The sequence below is a fragment of the Meles meles genome, chromosome 17 (genome assembly GCF_922984935.1).
Source record: "Meles meles chromosome 17, mMelMel3.1 paternal haplotype, whole genome shotgun sequence".
Classification (NCBI taxonomy): domain Eukaryota; kingdom Metazoa; phylum Chordata; class Mammalia; order Carnivora; family Mustelidae; genus Meles; species Meles meles.
In genome coordinates, this window is record NC_060082.1 from 62,733,318 (window position 1) to 62,745,374 (window position 12,057).

Below are 12,057 nucleotides of genomic sequence, written 5' to 3' on the forward strand. Positions count from 1 at the left end.
TTATTCTTTTATCCTCGTTTTACAGATGAGTACCCCAAGGCCCAGAGAGTATAAGTCTGTTGCCGAGTTACACAGCCAGTAAGTGAGGGAGTCAGGATTTGAACCCAGGCTGCATGCGGGCTTGCACCGCCTGGCTTCTGCACCTCTGAGCTCTGCTCCTTTGTTTGGAAACATTATTTACGTGTCTTAACGACGTGTAGCGTGTTCTCCAAAATTGATCTAAACTATGCTTCTGTTTTTGTTTCTTCCGAATAGAACCTATTTTATCTTATCTATTCTGGATTGCCAGTGTTAATAACTTCTATGTACTGATTAGGATTGCTAAAAAGCAAGTAGCCCTTGATTTTTCTATGCGGAGATGGTGCTTTAAAAAAAAAAAAAAAAATGAAAGCCCAGATACTTCTTTCATTAGCTCTTACTGCTGAGAAAATGGACTTACATCAGAAATTCCTAATTATAGTAAGAGTTTACTTCGCTTTGGCCCTGGAGAATAAAATGTGCTGCGTGTTTAATTTTTCCACATGACTCATCTCACCTTTTCAAGCGCCAATTCTAAAAACAAGTTATAATATTCTGAAGTATTTCTAAAGTGACCGCTTCCCTGTCTTCTTCTACAGAGGGTAGTAAACTCAACAAAATCTTCATGGTACAGGACCACCATGATGAATGCCTGTTATTTTCCTGTTCAGTAACTTACCTCTCTCTGTCTGCTTTTTAGCTTTTTCTCTCTCTAATGTCATCAGCTGTCATTTTTTTCTATTTTGAGCAGATTTCCTTCTAAAATATTTCCACATACGAATCATATTGACCCCATCAAGTATGCTGTGTGCTAATAACAAAACAATTCCATTCGCTAACTGATAGAAAATAAATAATGTGTGATAGGAATAAAAACATTAAATTTAGTGAGTTTTGTTTTATTATTTTCTTGACTCAGAGGCATTTTTCTGTCACTTCAAAATTATGGGCTGTGTTTGGGAGGGGCTGAGGCTGCCAAGAATTAGACCTCAGGATAGGGTCAATAATAAATATTATTGCGTTTTGAAAATATGTTGTAAGTATAGAACTGAGTATAGAAATTTAGCATCAGAACAACACAAGCCTATTTTATAATATGCTTTTCATCCTATTAACTCTCTCAAGTTGTGATTCAAAGTAAATTACGTTATGTAGAATTCTCTTTGCTTTTCAGGGTTTTGATAATTCTCTCGCTCCAGGGTTTGGGGTAAAGTAATGTGCTGAATACATCAGGCTTAACAAAGCTCTCCTCGGCTGTTCTCAGAGAAACGGTTGTTTGGAGATGGATTTTTATTTCTCAGTTTGTTCATGGCTTGACTGTCGAAGAGAAAAGTAAAACGGGATTTTAGGGTAGGTTTGTCATTGAACTTTATTTAGCTGTGTGGGTGACGCGAATAAGACATGTACAAGATTAATTAGTGATTATTTTGCCGAGAAGCGTGATGTGGCGGAGCCATCTGGTGTGTGGTTATTGGGAAGGGCGATCTTGATGGATTACTCATTAAACTCTTTCAACACTTTGTTCCAAGACTGTCAGCCGTCCTCTGGATTCTTATTAGGTTAAGGCTGTGCCGGGATTCAGAAACGGAGCAACCACGGGGAAGTGTAGCTCCGTCTTTATCCCCAGCAGTAAACAGCTCAGCCTTGAGAACACGACCCCATGCCTGCCCCAGGATCTCTCAGTGGCGCGTCTGCCATTCATCTCACTGCTACCTCTTCCTGTAGGAAAGCACCTACCACAACCCCGCCTCCAGAGCTTAGGAAAGTATCTTGGAACAAGATTATGAACAGCTATCTGCCTTATCTTGGAGGAGCTGAACGAGCGGCTCGTCATTACAGCGCAGAATAACTAGTTTTGTCTTGTTTCATGCAGCACAACATTTTTCATATTTTTGTTGTGTCGTGGATTCATAAATTGACGTATTCACTCATTCAGCAAATATTGGTTCAATAGCTACTTTTACTGTCGATGTGCTAAGTGCCGAACTTGCAGTTCGAAGTAAAGCAGACCCTCCACCCTGACATTGCTCGGAAGCATTTCTCCGGTCCTAGATCCACGTTCCCGGTGGTCCTGTGACAAGGCACGTGACCCTCTGTGATCTGATCGTGTACGGTAGGGCTACGTGAGGGAGAACCAGCGGGCACGCACCAGCCCTCTAGTAACGTATGATCTCTCAGAATCAATATCTAATGCTTATACTCAATCGCTTCTGGTTTTTTCCCTGCAGCCTCCCTATATTTTCCCTTCACTATGCTTTTCTAATCCTCATCAGCCCTTTAGCCACGCACCCCACCCCCCACACACTGGTTTCTGTTGTTTATTTTGTTTTAGTCCCACTCATTCCTGTAATCAGAGTTCAGAAGCCTTTTACTATTTATCTTTCTGGGCATCTCCGTCTTCCTTTCTTGGATCTGTTCTCTGCAGACTTTCTCATGGGCCATGACTCCATTCCGTTCCTGGAAAGTAGTGCTGCTAATACTTTCCTAGGCCACAGACTGCGGGGAGTGCCACAAATAGAGCCGGCTGTAAGGAGACAGGCAGGCCACCTGACTTGGCGATTCTGCCACAGAAGGCATAGGTTGCTCTGACTACTGCCACCTGATGGGAGCGTCCAGGGACGCAGCATGAGCGAGACTGGGAGCAGCTGCTCCTTGTTATGGGCCGGCAGTTCTTACAGATTCGCTCACTATTTCAATGGTACAAATAATACACACACACACACACACACACACACACACACACACACACACATGTGGCTGGTTAGGACGCTATTTAGGACTGCCAGTTTCTCTCCCTCAGCCTACTTGAGGCAATGTGTGCAAGCGGATTTCCTAACAGTCCTTTGGATGAAAGTGATAAGAATTCATGTGTAAATAATGACTCTTAACAGCTGCCCTCTGCTGACTGTCTCCCGTGCCTGGGATACTATTCCAACTTCTTCACTCTGACTCTCGTTTCATTCTCATACCAACCCTGCAAGGTGGTTTTGCTGTCTTTATTAATAAATGGCAGAGGCACAGAGAGTTTAAGTAACAAAGGCTCGCGAGTGTCTCCAAAGGTTTTGTTCTTCCTACAACACCCCAGTAGCTCCTGAGTTTCAGCAAGAGTCACAGAACGTGGGGGGATGTAACTGTAAGCAGCACAGGCTTTGAGAAGGCCTTGATGTTGAGCTAAAAGGATGCAGGATATTGGATGATATTGATATTTTATCAATATCATTGATATTATGATCATATATATAATGATATATATCATTATGATATTTATTATATCATAATATCAATTATAAATATATCAATGGTAAATATATCATTTATATATATATGGTGAAAAAATTGCTCCTTTGTAGCAAAGGAACATTCTTTGCAGGGAGGGACTTAATCGGAAGTGTGGATAAGTTGACGGCTGGGAACCTTAATAACAGCCTTCCAAGGGCATGGCCAAGAGGTTGATTGACAGTTCTTCTTAGTGACAAGAACAACACAGTGAGAGGCCAGAAGTAGAAGGAGTTACCAATTAAAGTGTTTACAAGATGCTGGATGATAATTAAAAGGGACACCATGGTACCTCATGGCAGAGAAAATTATTTTTTTAATAAAATTAAAAAATAAAATTTATTTTTAGTCCACATCAGCATGGGAGGGTGGAGCATAGAGAAAGGTACTGTAGCAAGCTATCCAGTGACGAACTCCGTCCTGGCTGGAATATCAAAGCTCTCCAGGATTGCTTGCTGGAAAAACAGATAAATCCACACATTCCTGGAACTACCAAAAGAATTCTCAAGTTAAAGAACCATTTACTTGTCTAAGAAACAGAAATACATCCATAAGTAAGCTGCATGTAAAGATACAAAACAGATCCATAAATCTAACTTTCTGATGAACTGAAAAGTGATTGTGCATAGGTGCATGGTTTCCAGGATCTAAGTTAGGATACTTTATATTGTCCCCACATGAATGCAGTAGGAACTCTGTTTGACCGAATTTTACTAAGCATTTTATGGGAAGAAATTGTTGACTGCTATAAAAGGAGTATGAGTATCACAGTGTAATGTGCTGACTGTTTCTCAGCCTTCTGGAAAAATGTAGTCTTCTCATTGTCAAATAAACCTCAGCATGGTCCATATTGAGAGCACTGACTAGAGAGTAGTAGAAACCAGAGCAATTCAGACAATCACAGGCTAGAGAAGCAGCTTAAATGGGTGCTTAGCATTCACTTAATGTGGCATAAATGGTTCGGGGTGCCTTAAGTTTTGCTGATGACATCATGTGATAATGATCCCTGCCATTAGAAAAATTGCCAAGAGTATTGGATTATCCATTATGTAGACTGGGGTGTGATGCAAGTGAGAACACCTTTAAAAAGTGTAAAGTTCTAGGGGCACTTGGGCAGCTCAGGCGGTTAACTGTCTGCCTTCGGCTCAGGTCATGATCGCAGGGTCCTGGGATCCAGCCCCGCATCGGGCTCCCTGCTCAGTGGAGAGCCTGCCTCTCCCTCCTCCTCTGGCTTGTGCTTTCTCTCTCTCTCTCTCTCCCTCCCTCAAATAAATCAATAAAATCTTTTTAAAAATAAAAGTTTAAAGTGTTATATAAATGCCAAATATAATTGTTTGTGGAAGACTATTAACATTTAGCAAAATATATCCCTTCCATAGAATGAAGGAGTCAGATTCTGTGATTTCAGAATAGCCTTCCAGTGTCCACCTTCCATAGTGGTGTGCTCTCACATGCTGGTCGTCGTGGGTGTGGCTGGTCATTGTACAGTTACTCCTAGGAACCAGAACCACCTTAGTACTCCCTGTGAAAGAGCTGGAAAAGAAAAAATTCAAAGCCAAGTTGTTTAGGATACCAAGAATTTGGATGCAAGAATGTGCTCAAAAGGGAACAAGATAAAATCCTATGCTCCCACAAACATTTAAAAAATTGTTTGTGTACATTTTTGTTTGTTTCCATGAAACAGTGGAGGCGTTGCATTTGGGAACATTAATGGCTGCCCATGGCTATTTCTTTCCAATCTCGGATCACGTCCTCACGCTCAAAGATGACGGCACCTTTTATCGGTTTCAGGTAAGCTTAATGAAAAGTATTCCTTGATGCTAAAAATAGAAGCCTGCATTCGGTTTGCTGATTGTTTTTACAGAAATTTTGGAGACATAACTTATTTTATTCGACTTAGTCTAGTTAGAAACTAATTAGTGTTAAATATAAGAAAACAATAAGCAGGGAAAGATACAACGTGCTTGGTTATGATGATTTGTGCAAGCTAAATTATGTGATGATTGAAGTTATGTTTTATATTAAAGCTTGAGAAAAATCCAGAGAGTGGCTTGCTGGAATTCAGGACATGGGAGAGTTCTTCACATGGTAGCTGCCTTAGCCCCTGGGAAGGAAGCTGAGAAGTATAGCTGACCGGGTTCCACTCTGGAGCTCTGTCCCTGATAGAAGACGGCCTTCAGTCCAAGGTCATTTTCAGATGAGGCAGATGCTCGTATGCTTTCAGAAGTGGTTGTGGACTCTGATTTGCGTCCTTGAGCACGTAGCTGACACTGAAGGTCATAAGGACTTACCTGAAGTAAATTCTACATTTCATCAGGCAATATAGTTCATTAATAATGGGCTGGTGGATTCTAGCCCATAAAATTAAGACACATTTAATGCCAGAGTTCGGACTCTAGCTTTTAGGTATTTTTAGAGGATTCTCCCCATTGTCAAGCTTTTAGACATTGGAGTATTCTTTCTCATTTGTTCTAAATATTATTAGATATTCTCTGTCTAAGTAAATGACAAAATAATAACTTGGCTGCCAAAGAACTTGGTTGGACAAACAGAGAACAAACAGGGAATTTGTTTTAAAAACATTTAAAGACCTTTGTCTTCCTAGAACACTCTCTGCCACTTCCTCAAGAACTTTTTATCCAAGGGAAATAGTCACAGGCCTTTATGCACTGGATAGCTAGGAGATAAAGCATTCTCTTGAAATCACAATACCAACCTAAGTTTTCAAGCAACAGAAATTAGTTAAATTAATTAATATTAAAACGCTTTAAAATAAAGGAATATTATCCTTTATACAGTTAAAGTAATGGTAGCTTAAAGTAGCTTATTAATAAGTTAAAGTAACTTATGGTCCTAAAGTTAGCTTTTCTTTTTTTTTAAGATTTTATGTATTTATTTGAGAGAGAGAGAGAGAGAGAGAGAGCATGAGAGGGGGTAGGGTCAGAGGGAGAAGCAGACTCCCTGATGAGCAGGGAGCCTGGTGTGGACTGGATCCTGGAATTCCAGGATCATGATCTGAGCCTAAGGCAGTCGCTTAACCCGCTGAGCCACCCAGGCACCCCCCCAAAGGGAAATTTTAATAAGTAAAAATTATTAGTGATAAGTAAAATATTTATGTATTTGTAATACTTTTTTATTTTTTTAAGGTAGTTACTTTTCTGCTACTGCAGGATTACATACATTTTCCATATAATCTTGCTTTCTTTGAAAAATTTTTCATATAGAGACTAATAAAAATCTAATAAAAATCTCACAAACTCTGAATGAAAAGACTTTTCTTTTTACAAAAATAACAGCATTTATCTATCTTAACAATCAGTGGTACCACTAAAATCATCTCTGTGTAAAAGAACATATCAATGAGAGAAGCATTGGATATAGTCTGTTTATCTCTGGAGAATTAGCTAATTTAAAATTGTTCTTTGGGGCGCCTGGGTGGCTCAGTCAGTTAAGCCTCTGCCTTTGGCTCAGGTCATGATCCCAGGGTCCTGGAATCAAGTTCCTCATCAGGCTCCTTGCTCAGCAGGGAGCTTACTTCTGCCTCTGCTTGCTATTCTCTCTGCTTGTCCTCTCTCTCTCTCTCTGACCAATAAATAAATAAAATCTTTAAAAGAATTTTTTTTTCCTTAAAGCAAACTAGCTCAGACATTGACCCAAAGTTTGCGATGAGGTTTTGAGTTAACCTAATCTGCAACCTTTAACTCTGCTCTTGTCGTCCCCAGACTGAAATCTGTAGGCAGATAAAGTTTACATGGCTTAGTCATGGTCACGGGTCAAAAACGTACAGGGTTGGGAATGGGCCACTCTGTGCTCTGGAGAAAGTAGAGACTGTTTTTAAAGAGCTTTAGAACAAGACAAGAGAACGAGTGCAAGTGGTATAGGCAGAAGTTTAACAAGCTTTCGGTGTGCGTAGGTAGACGATAAATAGTTTTCAAATTACATTAATTAATGTTAAATATTAAATGTTAAATATTTTTAATGACCTATTTACTTTTGAAATAGGCCCTAAATATGCCATATTTGTAAATCTAATAAACATAAGATCTAAAAACCGAGATTTAAAACACAAACAAAGGACACTCCAGAAAAGTCAGGTATAATTGAATTCCTGCCTTCCTGTCTGTGAAGGCATTAATCAGTTTATATTTGAACAGCCCTAATAATGGAAAACACATTATTGTTGTCCAAGGTGCCCACTTCCATTTTTGTGTTGGTTCCAAGCAGCAGAAAGTTCTTTATTACGTTGAGCTGAAATTCAGCTCCCTGGGAGGATTTTTAAAAACCATGAATTAAAATGGGAAGCTTGCACTATCATGTTTACTGTTCCTCCCGTGAATGACTGCGATGCTAACCATCATTAGGAATCTGAAGAAGCTTCAGGGCATGAGTTTGAGACAAACAGAACTCTTCATTTAATCTCATTGATATGCCACAGTATGTAAATTTGTCTCAATTTCTCAGCACATTTTTAATCTTGTGATTTCTGTATTTATTGTAAACTTGCAATTGTCTAATTATCCTCTCTTCGCTAGCTGGAATTGAGATCTGACATGATTCTCCAGGCCCCTTCATGACTTTCATTACATTAGCATACGGGCAAATGTTATTAAGTTATGGCTAGATCAGTTTTATCATAGCTAAAGAAGCCAATTGTGAAAAGAAAAGAGAAACTCAGACATTAAAACATCCTGGAGTCTACTTGAACTTTAGAAGTAAATTTTTAGGGCACCTGGGTGGCTCAGTTAGTTAAACAACTGCCCTCGGCTCAGGTCATGATCCTGGAGTTCTGGGATGGAGTCCCACGTTGGGCTCCCTGCTCAGCAAGGGGAGTCTGCTTTTCCCTCTGCCCTCCCCACCTCGTGCACTCTCTCTCATTCTCTCTCTCAAATAAATACATAAAATCGTTTTAAAATTTTAGAAAATAAAAAAGTAAATTTTTAAATTTCAACACACAATAAGCATTTGTTACTTAAATTCTTTTTTTTTTAATTTATTTATTTGACAGAGAGAGATCACAAGTAGGCAGAGAGGCAGGCAGAGAGAGAGGGGGGAAGCAGGCTTCCCACTGAGCAGAGAGCCTGATGTGGGGCTTGATCCCAGGACCCTGGGATCATGACCTAAGCTGAAGGCAGAGGTTTCAACCCGCTGAGCCACCCAGGTGCCCCACTTAAATTCTTTTTTACTAGAAATTAAAATACTTTTCCTAGAAAAAATCTTGCAATATTTGTTATGAATGTTGGTTTTATGGCATTTCCACATAATATCACAGCATAAAATAGCTTCATTCTTTTATTTTTAGTCAGGAAGTCCTCACTAAAGTAAATGATAGAAGAATAAAGAAAAATTGTAAGAATGCAGCTAAGAACATTCCTCGTGGCTTTGAGAAAGAAGTATGTGTCTGACCAGTCTGACTAGAATAGATATTTTTTTTAAGATTTTATTTATTTATTTGATAGAGATCACAAGTAGGCAGAGAGGCAGGCAGAGAGAGAGGGGGAAGCTCCCCTGCTCTGGGGCTCAATCCCAGGACCCTGGGATCAAGACCTGAGCCGAAGGCAGAGGCTTTAACCCACTGAGCCACCCGGGAGCCCCTAGAGTAGATATTTTAAAAGTTAGATACGTGTACACACACACACACACACACACACACACACACACACACACACACACACACACACACACCCTCTCACAAAATAAAGGGAATAATGCTTTTGAAAAGTACCTCATAGACTAGTGGCCCAAAAGACTTTAATTACTTTGTCCCCTGTGGTTCTCATAGCTCCTGACCCAATGTCACCATCAAAGTTCTTGATTCACATGGAGATGGGGCCGTAGAAATCCTTGATGTCTTCCTTTGTCCAGTGGTCCAACTCTCCCCACCTCACCTAAATTCTCCTTGTCATTTTGTTCGCATGTGTAACATCAGCAGATTTCTTCATTATCCTGCAGCAGTTCCCAAGAAGGAGTAGAGGGTAAATCAAAATCCCGGGGAGTCCCAAGCAGTTTGAAAAAGCTTTCTCTCAGGGACGCCTGGGTGGCTCAGTTGGTTAAGCCACTGCCTTCGGCTCAGGTCATGATCCTGGGGTCCCGGGATCGAGTCCCGCATCGGGGTCCTTGCTCGGCAGGGAGCCTTCTTCCTCCTCTCTCTCTGCCTGCCTCTCTGCCTGCTTGTGTGTACTCTCTCTGACAAATAAATAAAATCTTTAAGAAAAAAAAAAAAAAAAAGCTTTCCCCTCAGAGAGTCAAATGGTTCTCCCCAATTATCCTTTCCCCCTCCTTGCGAATCCCTCTTCGGTGGGAGAGTTATCCAACAGTTACTCAGAGATCTCTTCAGCTATGCTCATTACACACAGGTAGCTGATATAAGTGACTAATAAATATGATTAAGCCCACAAGTTTGATGTCTGCAGTGACTTGTTTCATTGAGTTCTGCAGTCATCATCAAGGTTTGAAAAAGTAGACAGGTGGTCATCCATTTTTCTCCTGGTCTGGAGCTTTGCGTGTCCACCTTGTGGGCCTAGAAAACCCCTATGAGAAAATACAAAATGTTGATGATAACTGGGTTTTCCTGATCAATTTCTTTGTAGTTCTACTGGTCAGTTTCTAGAATTTCACAGAATGATATTTCTGTCAATCATTAATCACATTAATCAACTAAAATTGATTAAAATTGAAACAAAATCAAGTAAAATTTGTTTTTGAAAAGTCACCTCTGGTTTCTGCAGTTTAAGAATTTAAAGCAATAATTGTTTTTATGGAGAACTTTTTTTTAAAGAAGACAGGAAATTTGTTTAACTCTAGTTGGGTAATGTTGAGAGCTGCTTTATATAATTAATAAAGCCAGACAAATGATTGCCAGATTTTAGGGAAAATTTTGGTGGTTGAGCATTGATCTTCTGAAGGCAATAAGGAAGTACTTGAAATATTTGTGATATTTAAATATGTTTCATCCTGAGTCTTGCTGAATTTAATAGTCTGCTTTTAATCTTTGCGGGTTAACATTTTGTTTTTGAATGATGCAATCAGACCTTTTACCTTTATGTCACCTGACATAAAATTGCAGCAAATGCATGACCATAATTTTAAGTACCTCGTGGTACTATACACATTTGGAGACTGAACAATTGCTCAGCAAAGTAAATGTGGAAGAAAAGCCTTACACGAGGCCTCTTTGGGTGCTTTTCCCAGATTACAAAACGTACATTATCTGCAAACCATCCTGGGTAATTGCTGAAGAAGAACACAACTCATACACCAAGAGCTCGACCAATTTTGTGTGAGTTTAACCTGGGTTCCACTTCTTTTTATTCCACAGACACCCTATTTTTGGCCGTCAAATTGTTGGGAGCCGGAAAACACGGACTATGGTCAGTGAAGTATCTCCTCATTTTATGATAACAGCTACTATATATAGATGAACACGTGCTCACATCTTATGGTTTCGTAACTGAGAAAAGCAAACCAGACCTGTCAGTATGGGACCAATATTTCTAACATTACATTTCTGGATGGCTTTGTTTGCAAAGGGTTAGACACAAACTTGGTGGCAAATATTTCCAGGGTTTAGTGCCCCATGAAATTATTAAAAAAAAAAAAAGAAAGAAAGAAAGAAAGTTTCTTCTGAATAGGTTAAAGAGCAATAAGCAAGCTTAGAAAGTTTTTATTATTATTTCCAAAGCACCTTGGTCAGCGAGAAAGAGTAACAAGGGGGCTCAGAATTCAGAGTGTTCAACTTTCCTCTCTCACTTAGCTTTGTGATTTGTGGTAAATCCCTTGACTTTCTGGGGCTCCATGTTTCCCACTGTTATTTCAGGCACCCTCTGATTCTATAAGCAGAAGGTATGTTAAACATGGAGAGGCAAGGAAAAGGAAAGATACAAGAGGAAGCTTAACTGTAATAAATCACGTTTAGTGAAATTAGAATGAACTTCTTTCAACAACCATGATTTTAGTTAAGCCTTTCAAGGAAGTAGGCCCCTAACAAGTACCTATCTTTGCACATTTTCCTCAAGGGTAAGACCGAATGGTTTTAAAATGTCATTTCTGCGAATATTTATTGAGGACTTTTTTCTATGTCAAGTGCTGTTTGCAGGTACTGGAGTAATAAGGTGACTCTGACTCCACATGGTTGGGAAACTCATAGGCTAGATGAGAGGAAAGGATGATACAGAAGAAGTTCCTGTAGAGTGCTGAGTGACTGTAACAGGGGCGTGTGCAAAATTAGGTACAAGTTTAAGGTCATGGGAGACTGGCCTTACTCCGGACATCACAGACTGATTTCACAGAAGAGCTGAGAGCCATTTAAATTGGATTTTAAAGGAGGAGGGGATATTTGTCAGGAGACAATGTAGGGAACACATTTGAGGCAGAGGCCTGGCATGAGCAAGGGCAGTGAGAAGCTTTGTAGCGGTCTGGCTTTCTTTAGCATTGCTCTTGAACAGGCATGTTTGTAAGAAGACTGTAGAAAAATCCTTGAAACCAATGGAGTACTCCTTCATTTTTGTGATCTCAGAAACTTGAATTTCATAATTCATCCAAGATTGATCAGGTGCCAATCAAAGATTCAAAGTAACATGGAAAACAACCCAAAAAACAGAATATTTATAAATTAATAGAATAGTTGAGTCCAGCAGTGAGAATGCTGATTTATTCATTCATGGCACACGTTCTTCAAAACTGTGGCCCTTAAGGGAAAGAAGGTGTTTCTAAAAACAGCTGCTGGTGTATGGGGTCTGAGCTGGAGAACTTTGTGGAGATTTTGCC

The 12,057-nt window shown here is 39.8% G+C and overlaps 1 protein-coding gene across 3 annotated transcripts in view; it reads left to right on the forward strand.

The window, feature by feature from the left end:
- Positions 1-12,057, forward strand: part of RGS7 (regulator of G protein signaling 7) — a 509,940-nt gene that overhangs the window by 385,643 nt on the left and 112,240 nt on the right. For all 3 annotated transcript variants that reach the window (XM_045983123.1, XM_045983124.1, XM_045983125.1), the window contains 2 exons: positions 4,979-5,085; positions 10,610-10,661. In XM_045983123.1, coding sequence (XP_045839079.1) covers positions 4,979-5,085; positions 10,610-10,661 — 159 coding nt within the window. The remainder of the gene's footprint in view (positions 1-4,978; positions 5,086-10,609; positions 10,662-12,057) is intronic.